Source organism: Rhinolophus ferrumequinum, chromosome 12 (genome assembly GCF_004115265.2).
Source record: "Rhinolophus ferrumequinum isolate MPI-CBG mRhiFer1 chromosome 12, mRhiFer1_v1.p, whole genome shotgun sequence".
NCBI lineage: Eukaryota > Metazoa > Chordata > Mammalia > Chiroptera > Rhinolophidae > Rhinolophus > Rhinolophus ferrumequinum.
This window is the reverse complement of record NC_046295.1, coordinates 22,963,063-22,989,212: the sequence shown is the minus strand read 5'-3', so window position 1 is coordinate 22,989,212 and position 26,150 is coordinate 22,963,063. Positions and strand designations below refer to the sequence as shown.

Here is a 26,150-nt window from a genome sequence, read left to right as displayed (position 1 = left end):
AATGCAATAAGAAAAGGAGAAAGTAAACTACTCTTTCTAAAAATCAAAATTTTAGAATGGAGTAATGTAGGTATGTTTTTCTTTATTCTTTGTCAAAATATTATGAAATTGTCTAACTTTTACAGAATTTATAAAAGCATATACAATTGACAATTGAGATTTATATTATGAAATTCTATGAAAAAACTCGTATGTTAAAAAAGAGCTATTAGCCATTTTGAAGTAGAAAAACATTGTATATATATATATATTTATGATTGCTTGCATCTGTAAGTAAATCAGAGTGAAAAGGCTATAGTAGCTTAATTATAGGATGAATAATGATGTGTTGTAAACACTTAAAGACTGTCTTTTGAAATTATAATTTAAAATCAATTTGAAATTATAATGTAGTCTGTAGACAGGTGACAATTGTTGTTTTAACCCTAATACACGTTAAAATCTGTGTTTTAAAAGGTAAACCTACGTTTCCTTTTAGGGAAAAAATAATTTTGCTATTCTAATATTGCTACTAGTCTTCAAAACTTTTGACAGTAAAATAACTTACTTTAGATTCTCATTTTTGAAAGGAATCATTTTGTATGCAGTGGGTATTTCCTAAAGAAATCCCACTTGTCTCTTTTCTGATTTTAGTTACTTTGTTTGTTAGCCTGCCTGTTCTATTTTTTTTTCATGAAAAAATTTTATGCAATAAAGGGAGAGTCCTTCTAATGTTCTGTGTTGAATCTCTTCCCTGTTTATCCTTGTTCATATTCAAACCTGACATTCAAACTTGCCTGCTGCATTCTTTCTGAACAGTCTCTCCCTTTCACCTTTTTTTTCCTGTTTCTTGTAATTTTCCTTCCTGCTCCTTTGCTGTACTGTTATATTTTTAGTTATCCTAGTGTTACTGTTTTGTATTCTCTCAACATGATGCTTTTCACTTCCTTTACCCATTAAAATAAAAGAATTCCTAGGCAATCCCTTTTCAAGACTTAACCCCCTTTTTAGAAGTATTTGGAGAATGTTTTAGATGCCTACTCTCAAAGTTTTGCTTTAATTTAAAAGTGGAACAGAATTCTTAAATTTTGTAGAAATATTCGTGATATTACACCTGTTATATGAGTATATTATGGGCCACTAGCATTGTCAACATTCAAGAGATAATTTATAATTAGATAAAAGTATTATCACATGTATACTATTCAAATAATATTGTAATTCTGATGTTTATCATTAGGTTTAGCAAAACACCTGCAGCGTTTTGAGTTTCTATCTAAAATAAAGAATTATTTAATTTGCCAAATTAAATAATATTGTAGTAACAATATTAATTTCACAATAAACCACAGTTTTAAATGTCAAATGCTCCAGGTTAATTTTGTTCAGACAGTTTATTTAGAGAATACAAAATGTGGCTTACTGTTCCTGTATGTCAGGCTTCACACATGAAGTTAGTACCTGATATTAATCGGGGTAAAGGACCTCCAGTGCTGGAACTGTGTGTGGATTATACCTCCATTGCTTATAGTTCCCCCAACCCCCTTTGCCCGTATTAGCAATCTGCTTTTGTACTTTGACATCTAGGATTTCCCCAGTGAATTTTGTCACAGAAAAAAGAGAATCATCAATATCGCAGTTAAACTTGACTTTCAAAGCTAATAGTGTCTCATTTGGGGGCTCAAATTTAATAAATTTTCTTTGATTCTGGGTGAGTTTTTAAACATCAAACAATGAATTGGCCAGGGTGCAGTAAAATATTTAGATCTATTGACTATGGTTCAGAAGGGTAGAAGGCAAAACACCAGTGGTTTGATGTTGATAAATTCTCAGTGCCTTAATCCACATTAATGTTTTCTTTTATCTGAATGCACATTGGTGACAAAAAAAAAAAGCAGATAAGGTATCCATACATATAAAATATAAAACCTAAAGCAAATGTGTTTTTAAAATATGATGTATTCTGTTTCGTTAAGTAAGTTTAAAAGCAGTCTCATACTGACTGAAGACTGGAGAATGCTTATTACAGATAAATATGGTTCTGAATTGGAACTCCATTGTGCAGATAATATACTCACACTATTATAAAAATTGCATTACTGTGCATATTTTACAGCATAAACTTTGCCATTCATTTACTGACAGAAATTTTTGGATCATCTTGGGAGTATAAGGATTTTTATACCCATAGATAAGCATGAACAATGAAAGATATCATCATATGTTTGTGTGTATTTGCTGGTTTAAGGAAATCCTATATAGTATGATAGTTCATTCATGAAGTAAGAAATAACTGAAACTGTTTTTCAAGCTGCCCATGGAGAATAGAAAAATCAAGGACAGGTTTTCTATCATATATTATCGCCAAGTTACATTTGAAGTTGCTCAGGTTAAAGTAGAGATATAAATACATTTATTTGAGCAATTAATGTTATTTTTATAGTTCTCTCCATTTTGACCTTTGATAAAAAGGTCATAAAACTCATTAAAAAAACTCTATCCTGTGTCCTTAAGCAAGTTGTATAATATTTATCAAATATATGGTAGCAAAGAGATAAATTTTTAAAACCAATTCAGGCATAGGAAAGTTAGAAAATATGCCTACATATGAAAACTCCTATCATTAAACTATATGATTAAAATGAGAGCTTACTGATTTTAAAAGCAAAGTAAACTGGAATTCTTAGAAGCTTTTACTAAGTTTGGAAATTAAAAATGAAAATATCTGTTTCTGAATGTTTTCTTGTATCTAGTATTATATAGAAAGTATTTTCTCATTTGTCCAGAAGGTGGCAGTGTAATATCAACTGCATATGATTCCTATACTGGCCTGAGAAGTATTTCTCCTGTATGTGTGAAATGTTTGTATTGTTACCTATCTGAATACTTAACTATAGTATAAATACTACTGATTGTATTCGTTATCTTATTTAGAAGTTGCATGACCAAGTTGTTTTATATGTATTTATTTGATAAGACTCAAGTTTAATAAGAGTAAAAAGGGCAAACAAACCTCTTATTAGTATATTTTTAAGTATTCTTGTGTGTTGAGTATATTTGTTTTTATTTCAGGGTACATATTATTGATGTTATTTTTCAAAGTCTAGTACCTAATAATTGTCTTGTCAAATACATATATCGGTTATTACCAGTTCAATTAAACATGTTATTAAGAAAGTTATAATAATTAAGAGATTGCTGTTATTAATTTTGTGGATGTTTTTTCCTTCTTTCCCTTTTTTTTCCTAGGGTGGAACAGTGAAAAATAATTCAAAACCTCTTGATCAGAAGAGCTCCAGTGACTCTTCTTCCCTCCCTCATTTCAAGCAGGAGGATGCTTTTTCTTCTTAACATTCTCCCCCAGCACTCTGAATTAGAGATTTATTTGCAACGAAAAATCAATTAGTCCTAAATTTATTCATGGATTTCAGGTCCAGCGATCAATGCAAGTCCACTCAGTGGGCTCAAGGGGACCCAGTTCATCCCAGTTAATGTGTCTGAAGGGGAATTACCATTGATGCTGTTTTTTTCCCTTTAGGTCAGAGATCAGATCTCGCTGTCACGGACTGCGGCAAGTAGGAATGACTTCACCCTGCAGCTACCCAAACTGCACCTGGAGACCTTTGCAATGGAGGGGCTCAAGGGCGGGCCAGAGGTTGTGGCGTGCCAGGTTAGAGTCTAAATAACATTGTTTGCAACCGAGATGTGTAGAAAAATAAATTGCACTAACTGGAAAAAATGAAAGCTTCAAAGTATTGTGAATAGCTTAAAGGAGATGCAAATAATTTTTCTTTATTTTCTTCTGTCATGTAATACTATATTTCACAAATAATTGTTTTTTTCTTTAAAGCCTCGGTCCAGTCTGTTAAATAATCCAGAAAAGTGTATATTATATATACATACACACACACATATATATATGTATGTATGTATGTATGTGTATATATATATGTGTGTATATATATATATATATATATATATTTTTTTTTTTTTACCAAGGAAAAAATAAGTCTGTTATAGCTAAGTACAATATTAAAAGAATACTTTATCAGCAGAGGACAATAAGATGCTAGGCTGTTATCTCTTTAAGCTAGTCTCAATTTGTAGCTCTTACTGTTTTAAAATAAATCAGTTTAGATAAAATTATCGGGAGAGATATTTGAAAATTTTCAGTGTTAATTCCAAAGTATATCCAACTTTTTTACGTGATAATTTATTTAATTTCAGCCAATCTAGAACCAAACTGTACTTTGCAATATAGAGTATTTTGCCCTTTAATGTTTAGTTTTAATGAACATTATAATGTATGCAAATTGGGTTATTTCATTTATAAAACTCAGAGCACCACATCATCAAACCTCAAATAATTTAAAAATAAACTTAATGAAAAAAATTATTTTCAAAAACACAATCATTTTCAGATGCTGCAGGTATCTTTCTATTCTTGGTTACTATTGTGTTGTGATCATGTTTTTCCTTAAGGTTAAAAATTTTTTTTAAATGGACAAAACAGAACTCAGTATTTGCTTTATTCTCCTGTCAATGCCCAGTGCCTTTTTTAGAAAAATCTATGAATATTATCTAAACTATAGGGAACCTGATTTTTCAAAATAGGTTGTCCTTGTTCAATAGCAGCCTAGATTTTTCAGTGTATTTAAAAGAGAAATATCTCTTAAAACTCAGTGTATTTCACATTTGAGGGTTAAAATAAAGTTTTTCATTTTTAAGTTTATGACCCTGTGCAATTTTAATTTTGTGCAAAATTAATGTCCGTCCAAGTGGGGCTATGTTAATTTTTTCTACACATTTTACACCCTAATTTAATTCGTTGTTAATACTCAAATTAATGCTCTTCAAAGAAAAAAATAAATACTAGTTTCTTTCATATATCTAAAATATGTGTAATTGTAAAATAAGCATAAAATATTTTATTTCCAGTTATAGGCTAGAATACTGTACCATTATTTAGTATAAGATCAAGATGTACATTTTAAATTTGATTATCATTATTCATGAATTCATTGTAAGCATGAATGCAGTATGGTTTGAGATTTTTCTAGTGGTTGTAAAATAATCCTTACTTGGCTGTCTTGATTCAGAATCTCACAGGGCTTAATACATGTCATAATTTAGAAATAAAAACTTCCCCCACACTCTAGATTTTGGTGATTTGGAAAGAGACCAATTCCTAGGGAATGCACTTTGGGGGGCAAAGCATGACCTCTCTGTGGTGTTGACCTCTGTGAAAAGCAAGAAGAAAATGTATAGACTTACATTTTAAACTATCTTTTCCAAGTCGTAGTAAAAATAGTTATGGATGTTACCATATATTTAAACACTTGGGTAAGTTTTGCATTGACATGCTATAATATACATTGTAATTTAGTAATATATATTTTGGTTTAGTATTCCATGCAGAGAAGAGTACATGATTTGGGTCATAATAGTGTTTTATACACACACACACACACACACACACACGGTGATGTTTTGAGTACTTTGAGAAGAAAGGCACTATATTAACTGAAGACCTTAATTATAATAATAATAGCTACCATTTCAGTGAGCACTTACAGTGCACCAGGTATCATGCTTAGCACGTTAAATACATGATCTCATTTAATTCTCACAACAAACCTGTCAAATGCATGGCATTATCTCCATTTTACAATTGGAAAACAACCACTGCAACAGACAGCTATCCTAAAATCAACAGCAAGTAAATGACAGGGCCCAAAGCCTTGGTTTTAGTCTAGGTGTATTTGACTGCAAAGCCTTAACCGATAAAATCTGACATGAAAACATCTTGCCATCTCCATTAAATGCTAAGAGTAAAACCTTTTAAATCTGTAGTGGAGTTTTTCTTCCATTTAAAAAAATATTCATTATGCTTCTACGTATGATATAGGTCATAGTTTATGCTGTACTGTAGACAGATGCACAGATAAAAAAATTTGGCACACTAATATTATGGAACTCTGCTTTTTACCTTTTTGCAGTGTATAAATATGTGTATTTATGCTAAGTGTGGGTGCATATTTAAGAATTCAGTATTTGTTTAGCTTTGTGCTTAGTGCTGATGAAGTGCACTATTCAAAGAATGCACATCTTTTGATGATGATGAAGAGAAGACCACTGTGCTGGTTGTGGTAGTATATGAACCATTTGGCCAACCTACACAACCGTCATTTATAGCAGGAGGTACTGAAGTTTTCCTAGACCTCCCTCCCTGTCTGTCTTTTCCAATGGGGCAAGCTTTAGTGTAGGTATAATTCTGGACAGAGGGAAGAGCAATGTTCATTGACAGGCAGAGAGGATGAGTGGATTACTTGTTGTCTCGACCCAGAAGCGCATGTGACTGATGCTTTCCTACAGGAGAAAACTCAGTTCAACGAGTCTCTGAGATCTTGCTAGCCTTTAGCCTCAATTTCCTTATCTGCAAAAAAATGTAATGCTACCTGTTTCTCATACTCATAGTAAGACTGAATGAGGGAATGCACGTAAGGTAGAGATCACAGTGTCCAGCACCAAGAAAGCAGGCAATGAATGCATGGCGGTGTTATTTTTGTGGCCGTTATGGGCCCCTTAACGATGAAGTAAGCAACGGTAGCTTCTTTTTATTACTTTTAAGGGGTGAGTGTGTGTGTTTTATTTTGAGGAATGGTTATTTAGACTCTTTTTCTCTATAGCTTTCTATTTGGTTCCTCCACTCTTCCTTGTTTCTTCAAAAGCTTTAAATAATTTTGATCAATATCAACTTTACCTCCCTACTTCCTTTACCGTGTTACTTGATGTTCCAAAGAGGCCATGTCGACACTAAAATGCTTTGTCTAAGCTCCTATGGCAAGGTTAGAACAATTATACCTGAGTTTTTAATCTCCCAAATAACAGCATATCAGTCTACTAGAATACTGGGAGGGAAAAAAAGCCTAGATTAGACAAGTTAGCTTTAGCTGAAAAGTCCAGTATAGTGTGAATACAGAGGATTTTATAATAAAAATAGTCTGTAATACTTTATAAAGATAATAATTTGTTATTATTTTATACTTTGAATTTTGTTCTTTCAATAATTACATTATGTAATGCTTTTAATATCTGGCAAGTATTAACAGGCATGCAATAAATGTTTGTTTGTGTCACCATGTCCACTCAACAGTAAACAACAAAGAATAATATCAATAGCCAACATTTGCTGGGTGCTAATTCTGTACCAGTTACTATGCTAAGCACCTTGCAGCAACTATCTGATTTAATCCCTGCAACAACCTAATGAATAAGTGGTACTCTGCTTTTATCCATTTTACAAAGAAAGATGCTGAAGTTTATTGAGATGAAGTAAATTGCTAAAGGTCAGGTATCTAGCGTGTAACTTTGGTCCATTCATGTTTTTAATCATGCCTTTCTTTCTTTTGTAAACTATGGCTTACTGTGTGTGTGTGTGTGTGTGTGTGCGTGTGTGTGTGTGTATTTTAAGATGGCTGAGAGGGAAAAAGAATAAAGGTAGGATCTGTCTGTAGAATACAATTTCATTTGAGGAAATTGTGGAGAGAATAGAAGTCCAAAAGAGGTTACCTTAGATTGTGTATTTCACTTAAAAGATTGTATTATTTAGATAATTTCTTCTTTGGCCTTTTTCATCTCTAAAGTAAAGATAATAAAAGTATTTAACTCAGTGTAAGTGTGAGGGCAATTAAGTGGCTCACTACATCTCAAATGCTTAGAAGAGTGACATTCAATATTTGTTAGCTGCCCACTCACGTGAAAGCTTCGTGAGGCCAGGAACTTGGTCCTGCTCACTGCTGCATCCCCACAGCTCAGCACTGTGCCAGGCACAGAGGACGACGCCCTCAGTGAGCGTGGGTGAAGGAATAAGTACCCGATTTCAGACACTTGACAATTGACTCAGGAAGCTGCTTTGCCTAAGTTCTACGTGTCCTTGAGAGACTTGCTATCAGTTTTTTACTTCTAGGCCCATTTTGTTTAAAAAGAAAAAATCCCCCCAAACCATCTCATAGAAGTGTTAAAGGCTTAGTGCGTAATAACTATACCTCTGGAAATATAGTATATTTTATAAATATATGTTTATAAACACTTCATTAGAAAGGCTTCATTGTAAACCCATTTATTTATGAAGATTTTAAACAGCAGGATCTACACCATAAATACAGTAATCCTTTAATCACCCCTAACCCAACATGTCATTACATAGTCCTTACTTGGTATGGTATTTTGTTATGTGTTATACTCCCAACTTTTGGGAAACCATAGTTTTTTACATTTATGCTTATTTTCCAGGCATAGAAATTTCTTCCAGCTATTTTGTTGCATTTATAAAGTTAAATCATAAAGAGCATCTTGAAGGGAGTTTTGTTACTATTTTTTTGTGTGTATAGAGGAAGAAATGAATATCTGTTTCTATTAGGGAATAAACATATCTTTTAGGGAATAAAAATTTCTGTTAGGGAATAAAAATATTAAAAATCACACTTGGTAAGTTTTTACTTGTGTTTTATGCTACTTAATCCAGCAGCCTTCTAATTGTTGTACAAGACATTTCTCCTTTTCTGGCATATTTAGAAATTAAAGAGATGTTAGACAATTTCACTTAAAAGATTGTATTATTTAGATAATTTCTTCTTCATACTATCCCAACCATATAAGTTAATTTTCAGATATCTGATTTTTTAAAACATGAAAATGAACCATTTTGAATGGAAATCTTGCTAAATATGTCAAATGCTGTTTTTTAAATAAAAAGAATATAATATACCTAATTTAAAATTTTATTATGCTGGTTCATTATTATAGATATAAACTGTAACATTGTAACAATAGTGTAAAATAGTCAGATGTATAATGTTGTTTGCCTTTAAATACTCCTTAGAAATTTTGTTAATATTGAAAATTAGCTTTTAAAAAGTTATAAAGGTTATATATGATCATGACAAAAAGAAATTAGACTCTTAAAAGCATATAGGAAAATTAAGATCATTTGATGTTATGTCATTCAGAGATAACCAGTGTTAACGTTTTGGTATATGTTCTTGGCGATATTGTAGTTATTTTTAGTTATAAATACGAACACTCATGTATATATAATTTTTATATAATGTTATCTATATATATTTTGATAATAACTGTGCAATACTGTTTTGTAAGCATTTTCAAAACCTAATAACATATCATGGATATCTTTCTTGTCAGTAAATACATATTTATCTCATCGTTGTTGAGTTATATTCCACTACATGCATCTAGTGCAACATATTTAATAAGTTTTCTATTCATAGATATTTGAGTTGTTAATTTTTCTGGTTATTATGAAGGTGAAAATGAGTATCCTTTTTTAAAAATTTTTGCGTGATTTCTTATTTTTTTCTTTAGAATAAGGTAGTGGATTTTCTGCCTTAAGATTAAATACATGCTAAGGTTTTTGATATATATTTCCTGATTGCCCTTGAAAACGACTGTTCCAGCTTGCTCCTAACTGACTTCTCTTAGTTCTTTAGTTTCCTTTTAAAAGTATGGTTCTATATATATGTAAATATATATAAATAAAAAAATATATTTTATGTATTTATAAATTTATATTTATAAACATATTTTATATATTTATAAATTTATATATTTATAACATTTTCGTTATATTTATAAATTTATAAATAATATATTTAATATATTTATATATATTTTTATATGTAAAATATATATGATTTTCAGATGCCCATTTTCATTGGGTCTTTAATTTACAGAGTTGGCAGGGTTCAGTCTCAGAGTCTTGATGGTGAAGTAAAGAGTATATATTTTGTGACAGCTGTTTGTCTCACAGATAGTCTTTTTCATTTATTCTGGGTTCATAACTATGCTTTGAATGTGTGAGATTATTGGAAATCTGACCTTTTCGATAAGTGGGATCATTTTAGTAATAAGGTATCAAAAAGATTTTAGGGTATCTAAAGTTGTTATCCATGAGAATTTATGCAATTTCTTTAAATTCTCAAATCAAAATGTCTTTTAAATTAAAAAATATAAAATGATTTTAGAATTGGGTTATGGAATCCAACAGAATGTTGAAATACTACCTTCTTCAAAGATTGGAAAGTACTTCCCAGAGAAGAGTTGTTTGCTAGGGGAACACAATTACCTGGAAAAATCATATAGTGCATCTGAGAATAAATGCATTTTGATGGGAAAATGCCATTCTCTGTCTCATCTAGCTGCTTGACAGTTGTAGTCTATGGTTCCACAGATATAAATTGTGCCAATGAGGAGTCTAAATGTCCCAGGTTTAAGGCCTAACTTAAGGATGACTATAAGAATTAGTGTGTTATTTTTTTCTGTTGACACAAGGAAGATAAATGTCATTTTCTGATGTAATATTGTCAGAAAAACATTTTTGTTATTTGCTGGTTAAAATTTTAGGATTCTCCTCTAAAGATTTGGTTATGCTCAAGCATACTATGTTTCTTAAACATTTCCTGGTAAATTGAGCTGTAAGCAATGCTAAATGAAACAAAATGTCATGAGAAATAAGATGTTAGTATGTACAGAAGGGCTAGATTTAAGGATGTGTTGCAAATTGGGATAACAATTATTAATAAAATGAAACAGTGTTATTTAAACATTGGTTATAGCCATTGTGAGTTAGGCCTTGTTCTCAATCTGTATGTTCTTCTAAGATTTTAGTTTTTGATGAACAGGAAGAGTTTGCTGGAGAGTTGTCTATTCCTAGCACATCAGTCATTAGAGTAGGTTTGGTATCATCACACTAGTCTTCTCACCCTCCCTTCCTCCTTCCTCTGCCTATGTGATTTGCACTGTTTTCTTTTCTTGGTGGCGGGGGGAGAGGGGAAGTGGGGGATGCATTAGTCAGAATTTTAGGAAATAATCTTGAGAGTAAAAATGTAAAATTATGCTTTTTTTTGGTTTCAGATATTTTACTAGGTGAAACGTGTTACCATTCTTTTCTTAGTACCCATCATTTATTTTAAAAAGACTTATTGTTAAAGTATTTTTCTTCATATCTATTTTAAAACATAGTTTTCGGTACTAACTGATAACTAAGACTTCTGAGAAGTATCTGTTAAAGCTAGGAGTTCTAAACAGCTTTTTGTTTTTTTTTTTTCAGTATTTAGTAGATGAGGTATGTTACATCTTGCCTCATGGGTTTTATTTCTAGACCAGTGAAATAAACAGGATTTTTGAAATAAACAGGTAGTCTGAAACAACAGGATTTTTGTTTTTCTTGTTGGGACTTTTATCTCTCTTTACCTTTTGAAAAATGACAGGATGACATATGAGGACAAGGGAATGCATCTGTATAAAGCTTCTGCTACACAGAATCTCATACTGAGGAATCTCATAACACCTTACTCCTTAACTCAGCTGAAAATATTCGTGAGTTGTCCCCCTGGGGATGATCTGGTATTAGTCATTTGAGCTGTCACTAAGTAAAATGTGATAGGAATTCTTTAAAAACTAAGCATGATTCATAAAGTTCTTTTTCCACTTTTTGTTTTTATCATTTCTTCCTTTGTTTATTACAAGGAAGAATATTAGGAAGAAAATAAAATCATAGCCGAGTCAGGATTACAGAAAGTTGGAGAGGTTAGGCAACTTTACCAGAAAGGAGTAGTGTTGGCCACAGATGAAATCCCTTGTAGAATACAAATTACACAGGTAGCAGGAATTCTCATTATTTTTACCCAATTGTTGTCTTTTTCTCATGTAACACAGCATTGTCTTTCCTGTGAAGGATGGATGTGAGTTATCCCCCTTGTGGAGCTGGAAGTGTTACTCGAGCTCTATCCTAGAATCATTGTTTTCTGTGAGCTCTTGGCCCCCAATGCTTCTGTTGCGTCAGCTTCTCATCTGTAACATGGAGATGATGATACCAGCCCTGCTGCGTCTTGGGGCAACTGTGACGTTCACATGACATGCATGAAAGACCTTTGAAAACTAAACAGCACTAATAGATATTATTTGAATTGTTTTCCTTTAAATGTCTGGCATGTAAATGTTCTTCGATCAGGTGTAAACTTGCTTAGTTTTCAATTTCGGGTTGAGATTTTTGCCCTTCCAAAAGACAAGCAAGTAAATCAGATTAGAGGTAAGCTGACAACCATGAATCTATGCAATTTTCTGTACGTTGCTGAGTTTTGCTGGAAACATGTTGATCAGAATGGGAATTACTTTCTTAAGACTGTAGTGTTTGGAAGCTATACAGTAATTCTGTTTGCTGGAGAAAGAGGCAAGCGACGTAGTATTGGGGAAAGCCTATGTGGAGGTTACAATGCCTGCACTGAAGTGTTGGCTCTGTAACTTAAGCACCTTGGCAGGTCACTCAACACCACTGAGCCTCCATTCCTCCTCTTTAGGTGGAGACGGTGAAAGCCTGTACTTTCCCTCATAGTGCTGTGGGGAGATATGATGAGAGCATGCATGTGGGCGTGCTTTTGGCATTATAAAGTGATAAATTAATAAAAGCTATGTGGGACTGAACTGCAAACGGCCCTGGGGTCAGGAAAAGTGACCTAAGTATACTGAATGTTTTAGTGTTTTGTCTCTGGGAGGTTTTTGACAGATGACCTGTTTGATACAAGTTTTAGTAGCAACATGCACAATCAAAAGAGTAAAATGTTCCACAACTTGTGTTTCCTTACAGTTTAATGAAATACAATTGCTAGCACTTTGGTGAATGCCGGCCATATACTTCCATCTGAATAATTATTATGTGAAGTAATTGAAGCATTACTACAATGTTCATATTTACTTTTAACTCATTTTGTTGCCTTAATTTACACCATTTAATTTTGTTTTAGACTTCACATTCCAACTCTGAGGTGATGACCATATATTTACCTGTATGTGAAATGTTTGAGGCACACTTAGTAAAAAACAAAAACAAAATCACAATACATGTGAAAGTACAGAACATTTTTTTTGTTACACCTTTTAGTTCTAGATAGTTTAAAGGAAGAAAGCTGCTGAATGATATAAACGTAGTTTCATTTTTTTTCTATTCCCTATATTGTACTTTACATCCCCGTGACTATTTGCACATAATTTCTTTATCATTAATGTTAAGAGACAAAAACTAAATCCCAAATTTGACCCTTTCTCTCTCTTTTTTTTCATTTTTGAAGCCTATTTAAGTATAAGTATAACCCTACTAGATAATACCTTTTAATGCTTATTATTGAGAGACTGAAGCCTGTGAGCACTTGAACTTTCAAGTGCTACAATAGAATTGCTATTCATTTTAGCTGCTTGGACAAAAAAACAGTGTTTGATGGACTGCCTAGGTGAAGACCTGGAAAAGGAAGGGTTATCTACAAATTGAGTGAGTTTATTATGGCTTAGTGATTTGCTGATTGATTTCATTTGCTGTCAGTTAAGGCTCTCTTAATGTCAGTTTTCTTTGCATAATGCCTTGAAATAAAGACTGATGAAGTTCTTCAGATTGATGCCGCTTATATAAACTGACCCTGATTTGCCCTATTCTACATGACAATTTAAGTGACAGTAGTTAGAGGAAAATACAGCAATGAATATGCAACTTAAGGATTAAGGGAAATTCTGTAAATCATTCAGTCTAAAACTAGGTACAAAAGTAATTTCTCGTAATAATTCCACAGATGACTTAAATTTTATGAAACAGACTATTATTACTCTGAAGAGTATGTGTGTGTTTTCATATGTGTGTGTGTGTGTGTGTGTGTGTATGTATGTGTGTATGGTACCAAAAAAATGTATACATATTTTTAAAAAGGTAAACTGTATTAAAATTGTAATACTCAATATGTACCGATAACAAAAGATGAATATAAGTCACGTTTGACTTCTGCAATTATAAGAGGTGCTCAAAGTGGTTACCATCAGTGTCCAGTCACTTCTGATTACGGTGAACTACTCCTTGAGCAACACTGACCAAAGTGTCCACTTGTATACATATTTTTGGCACCCCTGGTGTGTGTGTGTGTGTGTGTGTGTGTGTGTGTATGGAGAGAGAAAGAAAGAAAGGAATTGAAATGAAAGAGAACTAAAGTGATCCTAAATTTTTTCAAATGATAGTAAATCTTCCTCTGCCCACTTATTTAAACTTGGATTTGTCAAAATCACAGTTTAAAAAATATTTTATTTGAGATTGCATGAGTGATGTATATTAAATAACCAATGTATTGTAGAGTGAATAATTTTGAAGCTTTAAATGCTTTTCAGTTTCAGAGCCTTCTATTAATAGTAGTAGTAGCTTTTATTTTATTGTTTTCAATAACCCGAAGTCTCATAGTGCTAACTAAAAAGAGGTATAATTTTTGAGGGTAAGACTAGCTTAAGAGTAATTTACAGAAGAGCATGACATATTAATATTTTAACTTTTCTGAGTGAGGGCTAGTTCACTCACATCCAGCCAGTAGGTTTTGCTTTAATGTTGCACGGCAGTATTTTGTGCAGGGTTTATCTTACAATGCATATCGATCAAAATGAACCTGGCTTGATATAACTTCATTAGGATGGAAAGGAGAACATAGAAAACAGAGATCTAAAATGGAGAAAGTGCCTGGGTTCTGTTCATGTGGTTGGAGGTTTAGGAAATCGACATTGAGGAAGCCTAAGTGATAGCTGTGACATGTTTAAAGGAGGCACAAGTTCTATATTTGCAAATAAAGCTTAACAAAGCCTCAGCCCTTAGATCTTTGGTTAAATGATCATCTGGTAGAAGGATTTCCTACATATTAAAATCGGAAAGAAGAAACTCCATGTTCTAAAATCGAGAAGGAAATTACAATTAAGTTACAACATGCAGTTTAACCTTGTACATGTATTCAATTGTCATAGGACAAAATAGAAAAAAATAATCTTACGGGGCACTTAGTACAGGATTTTACACAAAGACCTCAACAGATACCGTGTTTCCCTGGACCATTAGCTGTAATGCGTCTTTTGGAGCAAAAATTAATATAAGACCCACTCTTATTTTGCTATAATATAACACTAGGTCTTATCTAACATAAGACCAGATCTTATATTAATTTTTGCTCCAAAAGCTGCATTGGAGCTGATTGTCTGGCTAGATTTTATTTTCGGGGAAACACAGTAGTAGTTATGATTATTATCGAGACAGGTGTGTGAGTTAAGCAGTGTTATGATTCTTCATCAAGTGGAAAGAGATTCTTTGAAAGTTAGAGCTGTTCATGTTATTACCAAATTTTTAATTACTGCAAATTAAGAGGTTAAGTTTCTTGTCAGCATTGAGTGGTAGGTAGCAACAAAATCTGAAAATTTGGTGACTCGGAGGCAAAACCTGACCTGACCTAATTTTGTGGCAAACCTGCTAAGAACTGACGTGAAGCTCTTTATAGTCTCTGTGCGATTATTTAAATGTTTTGCTGTAGAATGTATTTGATTAGAGTGTGCTGCCCCAGATCCCGACGAGAACGTTACTCAGTGTAATTGTATATGCCCCACATTGACCAAAAACTGAAAAATCCTGAGTTTCGAAACTCATCTGGTTCCAAGGCTCCACGTAAGGGATTGTGAGAACTGCATCAGCGTTATAAAACAGACTCCACACAAATAACACATATTATTGCTTCAATGGAAGCTTTTTGCTTTTCTTACAGCAAGGCACATTCAGCCTGTAGAATGGTATTCTTGAGTGAAATTTAGATTTATTTTCTAGCATCTCTTGCTTTTTGTTTTGGGTCATAAAGGAATTGTGTAGAAGTTTGTGCCACCTGAAAACTCAAAGAGACTTCAACAATTGTATTATATGCAAACTAGATATGGCTCTAATAGGCTTTATTTTGTTTGTGTCTAATATCTGTTTGCAAACTAAAGGCACATTTTTATTCCATGTGATTAGGAATCCCCTAAGATATTCTTTTGGGCCCCTCCCACTTTATATCCTGAAAGAATGGATGAAATTTCTTGTTATATAACGGGCGTATCTTTTCTTACCTATCCATCTGTTTCCACTGGATAAGGTAATGCAGACTCTTAACATATCTGAAGAAGCCGGCTCTCCTGGTATCTAAGCAGTTGCCCTAGGTGACGAGAGCAAGGTCATTTGGGTGTCCAAGGGGATGGTTGTTCACATCCCCAACTCCTGGTGATCCATAGGAGGAGGCTTAGGAACCAGAATGACCTTTGCTTCAAAATTTTTCACGTATTCTAGAGGGAAAATGGAAATGTCATTTGAGAGTATTTGAAGACCAATGTGAACCAGGAAATTGGCTTTAAAAAAATAAAATGGCCAGCTGTGTTGAACATGTAGATTTAGATATGGCTAACACCATTCAGTGATGCTGCACCAGCACAAGTACTGGTCACCTGCCAAGTTCAAGTCATTGTGCTACGCTCGGATACAAAAATGACTCAAACTTTTTTTGAGGGGAATGATATTTAAGAGTGGTATGAGATGGAAAGTGTGATTGCTATAAGAGAGTCACAGATAAAGTACTATATAACTTGCCCTTTAGAGAAGAATGAAATCATTTCTTGCTGGGAAGATTATGAGAGTCTTCATAGAGGATGTGGCATTTGAGTTGCCTTAAAGGTTATGTTTGTAGGGTTGGCCAGGTGGCTCAGGTGTTTGGAGCTCAGTGCTCCTAATGGCTGGCTCGATTCCCACATGGGCCAGTGAGCTGCACCCTCTTTTTTAAGATTGTGAACAACAGCTCTCCCTGGAACTGGGTTGCCATGAGCAGCTGGAGGTTGGCATGGGCTGCCACGGGCTACCGTGTGCTGCCATGAGCGGCCAGTGGCCAGTGTGAGCTGCCGTGAGCTGCTGTGAGTGGCCTACCGATGAGTGGCGACCGACAGCCTCAGCCTGGGGGGAGCGCAAGGCTCATCATACCAGCAGGGGCCAGGGAGCTGTGTCCTACACAACTAGACTGAGAAACAACGACTTGAACCGGACTGGGGTGGGGAGGAGGAAGAAAAGGGGGGCGGGAAGGTTATGTAGCTGAGAATCCCCTTCCTTATAAAATGTTATTGTCAGGAAATAGTGATGGGATGGGGTATATCTGGGTTAGAGTCTCAGCAACTAGATAGTAGCTCTGCAGGGGCGGAATCTGTGGGATCCCTCATCTGTATGCGGGGGTTGAAATAAGTGATTGGGGAAGATCTTTTCAGCTACCAAAGCTCTGTGATACTGTGGCTAAATTATGGTCTCTGTGGAATTTCATGAAGATCTTATCTTTTTTCATAATTTGCAAAAAATAAATTCATTGATTTAGTTAAATATCAAAAAGCAGCTTAGAGTGAATTTGTCCTTAAAACAATATAATAACAATATTTTTTCAGAGACGTACTTTAAAATACTTCAGTGAATTTTGTTATAGAGTAGAGATTATAGGGAATGTTGAAGTAGATGATAACCCTGATGTAAGCATGTAGGTTCCCAAGCCAATCTGATATATCAGAATCAGAGAGGAATCACGGTAATAAAAGAATTAGTTCATAATAAAGGCATAAAATATTTTCTCTCTTATTTGCTTTTCTTTCAGTAGATTGAAATTGTTCATATTGGATGTAATTAAACCACAAACAAGTGCATCAAATTCTTAATAATTCCAGCTAAATGACTTTTTAGCACCTTTGTTTAAATTAATGTAAAGGTGCCAATTATGGGTGTCCTTTGCTGAGATTCATAAATAAAGCTAACAGTTTTATGTGAAGAGAGGAAAGATGAAGCATTTAACGTTGTGTGTATGTGTTGTATCACTAGTTTAAATCAAGTGTACTTTCTGAAAGTTGTGGGTGTTGAGATCGTGGACTGAGCAGTTTTTCTTTGGTAGTAAACAGCTAGCTCTCAGTCGCCCTGTAAGCCACTTATTTCTGTAACTTTTCTCTTTGTACTACCACTACTCCTTTATGAAAATTTGCATACTGAACCCCTAAAAGATTCAAATTAGGATGTCTTTGGAACACTGTCCCTAGGTCCTGTATTTCAGTACCTTGAACATAAATGAAGAACTCAATATTATTTGTTGACTATATTCATGCATGAACTGAGGTTTTCTCTATTGAGGCCTTTTTAAAAGGCAGAACTGCATGCATGTTAAGCAGAAGTGCAAGGTGTTTCAAATAAGATGGACCCCTGGCCTCCAGTTGTTCCACTTATTAGCACTGTGCCATTAAAAAAGTTATTTATGGACTCTGAGGCTCAGTAGTTTTATATGTAAAATTGTGCTAAATAATTCCTATTTTGCAAGGGCAGTGTAAAGATTAGAGATTATGTGTGTTGCCACAGAAAACAGACTGCTCAGATTTGTATACACTTTTTTTTAGTATAGCTAGAAAATGCCCTTTTTTGGGGTGAGGAGTCTAAATCACCCTGCACAGGTGTATCCATTACTTGATAAGAATTAGAGAATATTCAAAGTAACTGTGATATCCAAGGAATGTACTCTTAGATATCAAAAGTTTATACAAACATTTCCACATATCAGTGCCAGATGTTATGGTTTTGACATTTGGACAAAGCTAGACTGCCTGAATTCCAGCTCACACCATCACAGTTTAATCCAAAAATTCTCCTATACACTCATAGCATACTAAATCTTATCTCTGTATCAGAATTCAAAGCAGCCTGATAATTTCCATTACAAAATTGCCAATCATGTTAAGACATAATAGGTGCTCAAGAAATGGTGACAATAATATATATTTTTTTTTCTGAAGGAGAGCTAAAGTAATGAGATTAAGCTTCTTCGTGGTTTCTGATGACACAGTTAATTCTGGGTTGCTAACTAAATTACTCTTATTATTTTACCAGCCTTCGTTTTGGAACACATTAATAAAGCCAATGCCAATTCTATAATCTACCATAGGATGAACATTTTGTGTATTGCTTAAAATTTTAATTAAGTCCCTAAAGCAAGGCCGTTTCTCCTCCTCCTCCTCCCTCCATCATTATTATTACTACTGCTATTGCTATTATTATTATTATAATAATTATTAATCTGGCAATGTCTTCTGAGAAACTCATTCCTCTTAGAATTTCTCCAAGATCATTGCTCCTTTTTATGGCTTCATGTCCATACGCAATAGTTTCCAAGAGGAACTTTTCTTCCCCTAGTCTCTGATTATTTTGATGATCCCTTTTGCATATTCTTGTAGGAAACCAGCATGTCATTTCTTATCCCTTCGGTCTTTTTTTACAGTGACCTTTCACATAATAAGAGCGACAATCACATCAATCTAGAAGCTGCGCTTAGCCTCAGGATTGGCTTTGATTCAATTCTGTTTGGAAATAACATATTTGAAAAAGAACTGGTCTTGTTTTTGGCACATTTAAGTTGTATATGCCACGATTGAGTGGAGGCCAGAAAAAAGTCGAGAGTCTAAACATGATATAAAGAAAACATCATTTAAAAAAATATGCTGCAGAAGTATTCTGCAACTCTGCTGAATATGGTTTCCCATGAGGCTCCTTCTCATACCTGAAAAGCTACTATATTTGCATTCTCCGAACTGGTGCCAGTAAAAACTTTGAGTGACGGGATAAGTCAAGTCCAAGGCCATTTCAAATGGCAAAAAGGGGAAAATGAACGTTGATTCTCTTTTTCTTACATAAAATTACACCAACAAACACGTCCCCGAACTATATATATATTAATACAATTGCGTCAGGTCAATTCTGTGTTCAGCTTGACCAAGGAGGTTGTGCATTTGCAACATTTTTTCTTCTAATATCCTGAGAGCTTATTACCCTTATCATTGTCACCATCAGATCCTAAAAGCAGTTTAGTATCTTTGTGCACATTGCCTTAAATATCTAGTTACACGTGTTTTTAAGTATGCTCCATACTAAATAAAAGGGAGTACATAGTCTCAGGTGGACAGCCATGGCCCAGACCAGTCTTTAAAGAAAACATAGTCATTCTAGTACTGCACACAAACCCCTAGGACATCTGTGGTCAAAAGTAGGCTGTCCAGGAGTGGGAAAATGTCTTGTGTGTGTGTGGGTGTGTGTGGGGGGGAAGGAACCTGGTTCACCAAAATCCTAGTTTTTATATCAAGGAAAGGTTATTTTTCTGCCAGGCAATTTTCCAGATGTGGCAAGATAAAAGCCTTCCCCATTCTTAGGCAAAATGGAAACAAAATACAGCTTTTTGGAATCCCATTCCTTCTGTACAATATACAGTATGCATTGATCTCAGAATTTATGCATCAGATGAACTAATCCTGCGTGGGGAGGATTTGGGATATCACTCTCTTGGTATCTTGCTTCTAAAGTCTATCATCACTGAAGATAGAAGCTCCTTAAGTCAGGCTGCTAAGAGATGCACAGTGCATTGTCATTTTACGTATGTATAAAAGTCAGTAAAACACACCAGCAGTTGTTTTCTAAGTTTTCTGTTTCTTCAGAATAATCTTCTATTGTGTAGATAATAGATTTGGTATAATTTATAAGCTTAATTTAACTTTTTCTCATTAACATAATCTCACAGTTTTCTCTCAAATTACATTTTTCTAGACTCAAAAGATGGTTTGGGGGAAGTATAGAAGTTATGTGACATATTTGGATAGAATAGAGATTCACTAATTTGTTACAAATGTTTATTGAACCCGTTCTACATAATGAGTGAAATCCTCAAGAAAATATTATCTGAATTTCTTTTATTTGAAATAAACATTTATTTCCATTACATAAGCAAAAACTGTTAGCTCCGAGTCGATGTAGTATAATAATTATTGAGTTTCAGATCTTTGGAAATCCTGGCTTCAGAGCAAAATTCAAGATGGCTTCGCTTTTGTACGTTGCTCAGTCAGTAGAGGGGAGAGCATGGATTAAATTGATACTTATATGAATGTTGTGATAGACTAGCTGTGCAATTTTATGAAACTTGGGAAAGCCTTAATTCTGCTGACTTCACTGAGAAACTTTGTGTTATAGACAGCCAAAACCAAACAAACCAAAAAAACACTAAGCAAATCCAAAGGAAACCAGAAAATGCAACACATCGAATGAGAATGGGCTTTGGAACTGGACAGGTATAGATTTGAATACCAGCTTCATTCTTTTATTAGCTAGGTGACCTTGGATAAGGTGCTTAGCATCAGTGATCCTTATAGTTTCTTTTTCTGTAAAGCAGAGATAATATGAGTCTTACAGTGTTATCGCCATAATTAGAATAATATGCAAAGCTCATAATGTGGTGTCTGGCCCGTAGTAACTGTTTTAGAATTGGGATCCAGGCATGCCTTGTAGCGTGAGAAATACAGAGGAAGTGAGAACACCTTTGGGCCAAGATGATCGAGCCGGGGCTTTATTGATTCACATACTTTCCTACTCACTTGGTGATTCCTGGTGGTACAACGTTGGATTTACCTCCCTCCTCGGCATACTTTGGGGCAGATATAGGATTGATTCTGAGTGGAGAGTTGAGTTGAGTGCACATGCCTCTCAGATCGCACGGATTCCTTTGAGGCTCCCGGCTCTACTGTGGCCCCAGAATACCTGGCGTTGCCGTGACAGTCAGTGAGGAAACACAGGCAGGCGTCTGACAGCCTGTCAGGTTGAGTATAATACGCAAAATGCTAGGGAGTTGCATTCATGTATCTGCATAAAGGAATCTTTAGGAATTATAGACAGAAGACTGGTTGGTCTAGTCTAGATCTTTGCCAGATAAATAGGTACAATTTAAAAGTTTTGGAAAAAGCTTTTCTCCCCCCTTGTTTGTTGGTTTCTAAAATATATGTAGATATGTACTGTGTTTCCCTGAAAATAAGACCTACCCCGAAAATAAGACCCAGTTAAGATCGTCAGCCAGATGAGCACGGTTAGTACATTATGACGATGTTCCAGAAAAAGATGACGTGACTGTATTTGAATAAATGTAGATTGTTGTACAGGAAAAAAATAAGATATCCCTTGAAAATACGCCGTAATGCGTCTTTTGGAACAAAAATTATTATGAGACAACAGTCTTATTTTTGGGGAAACGCGGTATATAAATTTGTATATATCTCCCTTTTAGTTAAATGTTAGCATACTATATACACACATATCCACATATATACTTTGATTTTCTTTTACGTTTTTACCTTTTTATTTTGAAATAATTATAAATTCACAAGAAGTTGCAAAAATAGTAACCACCCAGTTTTCCCTCGTGTTACATCCTGCATTACTTTAGGACAATATCAAAACCAGAAAATTGCCATTGGTACAATATGTATGTATGGACTGTGACATTTTATCATACACACACACACACACACACAAATGTGTAGCCACCATCATGATCAAGATATAGAACCATTACATTACCACAGAGATCTCCCTCAGCTAACTTACATTATATAGATGTATCAACCTGTTCCTCCGAAATCATCTCTTATCCCTAGTAACCATGAAATGTTTTTGTCTTTATAATTTTGTTATTTCAAGAATGATACATAAATGCAATCCTACAGAATGTGATTTTTTGAGATTGACTTTTTTTCACTCAGCGTAATGCCATTGAGATCCATTTAAGTTGTTGTATCTATAAATAGTATGTTCCTTTATATTGGTTGACTAGTAGTCATGATATGGATGTTACACAATTTGTTTAGCATTGAAGGTCAATAAATGTCACCCATTGAAGGACATTTTGTTGTTTCCGATTTTTGGCTATTACATATTAAAGCTGCTATGAACATTTGTGTACTGATTTTTGTGTGGACCTAAGTTTTCATTTCGCTAAGATAAATGCTCAGGAATGTGATTGCTGGGCCATACATAAGTGCATGCTTATTTATTAAAGAACTGACAAACTATTTTCCAGAGTGGCTGTACCGTTTTTCATTCTCACCAGAATGTATGAGAGATAGTTTCTCAGCTTCCTTCTCAGCTTTTGCTGTTGTCACAGTTTTTTCTTTTAACTTTGTGACAGGCATATAGTGATATGTCACTGTGATTTTTTTCATTCTCTAACGGCTAGTGATTTTGAAAATCGTATGTGCTTTCTTGAGATTTGTGTATTTTTTGGTTAAATGTATCTTAGTATCTTTTGCTCATTTTCTAATTGGGTTGTTTGTCTGTCTAATATTGAGTTTTGAGTTTTTAAAGTGTATTCTAGAAACTAGTTCTGTATTAGGTATGTGGCTTGCAAATATTATCCCATCCATAGCTTGTCTTTTAATCTTCATAACAGGATCTTTTGCAGACAAAAGTTTTAAATTTTGATGAAGTACAATTTATTGAATTATTTTCTTTTATGGATTATGCTTTCAATATCATGTCCAAGAACTTCACCAACCCCTAGATGCCAAAGATTTTCTCCATATTTTCTTCTAAAAGTTTTATGTTTTATATTTAAATCTTGATCAATTTTGAGTTGATTTTTGGTAAGGTGTGTGGTTTAGGTTGTGGTAATTAGAATTTTAAGATGACCCACAAGACCCTTTCCCCTGGTGTATACACTGTGTGATTCATTTATTCTTCTTGAGAGTGGGCAAGACCAGTAAATATGAGATTATCCTGGGTGGGCCTGATCTAATCAGTTGAGCTTTTTAGAAGAAAATGAGGTGTCAGAGAGATGCTCTTTTGCTGCCTGGAAGAAAGCAAACAGCTGTGTGGAGAGAGGAGGGGTCCATTTGGCAAGGACCTGAGGTTGGCTTTAGGAGCTGAGAGTGACCTTGACTGACAGGCAGCAAAAAAATGGAGAGACCTCCATTCTAGAAGCTTAAGGAACTAAATTCTGCCAACAGCTTGAATGAGCTTGGAAGAGGACCCTGAGTCTCAGATGAGCTCACAGCTCCAGCTGACACGTTGATTCCATCCAGGTGACACCCTGAGCAGAGGACCCAGCTAACCCATGCTAGACCCATAGAAACTATGAAATACTCAATTTGTGTTGTTTTAAGCCATTAAGTGTTCGGTAATGTGTTATGCAGCGACACAGATTTTGGTATCCTGGAGTGGGGTGATGCTTCTGTGGGGGGAAGATGCTTCTGCAGGGAAGAGCCGGCTAGCTCAGCTGCTTCTGGAGTGTGAGCCCCTCCAGTTAGTCACCACGGACGCTCAGGAGTGCACTTCACACGTATGCACTGCTCACTCTTATTTTTCAGCCAGCACCCCCAATATATGTATATTTATTCCTTTAAAACTTATGTACATGTGTTGTTGTTAAACAAGCTCTATAACATGAAATGGAGGAAAAGAGAAAATTTTAAAAGATGTGATTTTAAAGAGAAAGATTAAAAAGCTAATATAAAAACTATAGACACAGTAGTAAGATCAGTGGTTACCAAGGGCTGGGGTGGGGAAGGAGAGGGAGAGCTGAATAGGTGGAGCCCAGAGGATTTTGGGGGCAGGGAAACTATTCTGTATGATACTGCAACAGTGGATACATGTCATTATATATTTGTCAAAACATAGAATGTACAACACCAAGAGTCAACCCTGATATAATCTGTGGATTTGGGGTGATGGTGTGTCAATTTAGGTTCGTTAGACGTAACGATTGTACCACTCTGGTGCAGGATGTTGGTAGTGGGGGACGCTTTGGGTATGTAGGGGCAAAAGGAACTTCCTGTACTTTCTGCTCAATTTTTCTATGAACCTAAAACTGCTCTAAAAAATAGTCTATTAAGAGAACTAAATGTAATATAATATAAAATCTATATGTGGAAGTTCTCCATTTATTTTTCATTCTAACTCACTTTGGACACCGAATATATCCAAGTGAGTATGTAAGACAATAGATGCAACCTTTTAAATAAAGTAAGAACTGCTTTTTTTCTTTGGTATGGACTGGCACTGGTGTCTTCACTTAGTGCAGTTTTAGACATTAATGTTTCCTGCAAGGTATGTTTAAAGGAAAGGTGGAGGGATTTCACAATGCAGAGGGGCTGACGGGCAGCCTGACTCATTTACTTGCCTTCTATTTCAACAGGACTGTCTTGTACTCTGTATGGTTAAGCGAATTTATGGAGTAAATTATCTTACACAGAGTATTCTTTACAATAGTTTACAATGAGATAAGAAGTACTTTTAAAATCTTTTATATAAGGTTTGCTGTTTTTCTTGTGACAGTGTTACAAAGTACTCTTGAACTTGAATATCAATTATGTGATTTTCTTTAACAAAAAGAGACGAATTCCAAATCTTCAGACCTTTCCTTTGATGGCAAGTGGCTATCAAAAGCATTCTATCTAGAAAATATTTTTAATACCCTTTCCAAACAAAACAAACTCTGTCACAACAAGGTAAAGTGACATTTGTAGAAGAAAAAAAAAACAACTAACTGCTTTATTGAAGGAATTTTATGGAGAAAACATGAAAATAATTGTTTGGAAATGTTTCTAAAATTATAAACTTTTTTTCTAAAAATGATCTAAATCTATAAAAATTCATATATTTTACACATAGGTAATAGTTTCAAAGCATACTTTCCTAACCTAATAGAATGTTTTGAAACTTTGTTTATAAAATATATTTAATATAAAATGTATTTGTTAAAATATAAAAAACATGGTACATATTAATTTAAAGAGCAATTGATTGATTCAAGAAAGTTGGATATTTTCTAGCCAAAATTTCAATTAAAATTTTTGTATAATTGATAGATAGGATTAAAACATGAGCGTCATGATTTAATAGATACAACCAATAGTACAGTTCTGCCATTTGCATTTTACTTATTCAACCATCTGCTGTGTGAGTGTTGAGGGTGGGGATTCAGAATTAGATGTGCAAATTACTATATCACAAAAATTATACAGAACGATTTTGAAAATTATAAAACATTTACTCATATTTCTTTCACTAAAAATCATTAATGATAACTTTGAGAGTGAAATGTTTAAGGGCTATTAGTAAAGCACAGTTAAGCCCCTTTCCCACTGCTTGTAGCTATTTAAGCTTAGTGTCAAGCCCACGTGTAGTTGGTCCCACCTTTGTAGAAGTGTTCTCTTGTTTGTGTGTTGGATAGGGTTTCTCTAAAATTTTGTTTCTGGTCCCTTCTACATTCTACTCCTATTGATTCTTCAGAATTCTTGTCAGCTGACAGCATTCTTATCAGCTTTTATGGATGCATACATGTGCTCGTGCACACACACGTGCACAAACACACACAAGTACATGCACGCATATTCAATGTGGCAATGCAAGCAGGTTGATAGCAGTCTGCCATCTCCGTACAGCCTTTCCTACATAACTTTGTATTGGAATG

The 26,150-nt window shown here is 34.4% G+C and overlaps 1 protein-coding gene across 1 annotated transcript in view; it reads left to right on the top strand.

Moving 5' to 3' along the window:
• CCDC171 (coiled-coil domain containing 171) overlaps positions 1-26,150 on the top strand; it is a 267,732-nt gene that overhangs the window by 186,373 nt on the left and 55,209 nt on the right. The window contains exon 24 of the mRNA XM_033124173.1: positions 3,518-3,649. Within this exon, the coding sequence (XP_032980064.1) occupies positions 3,518-3,649 (132 nt within the window). The remainder of the gene's footprint in view (positions 1-3,517; positions 3,650-26,150) is intronic.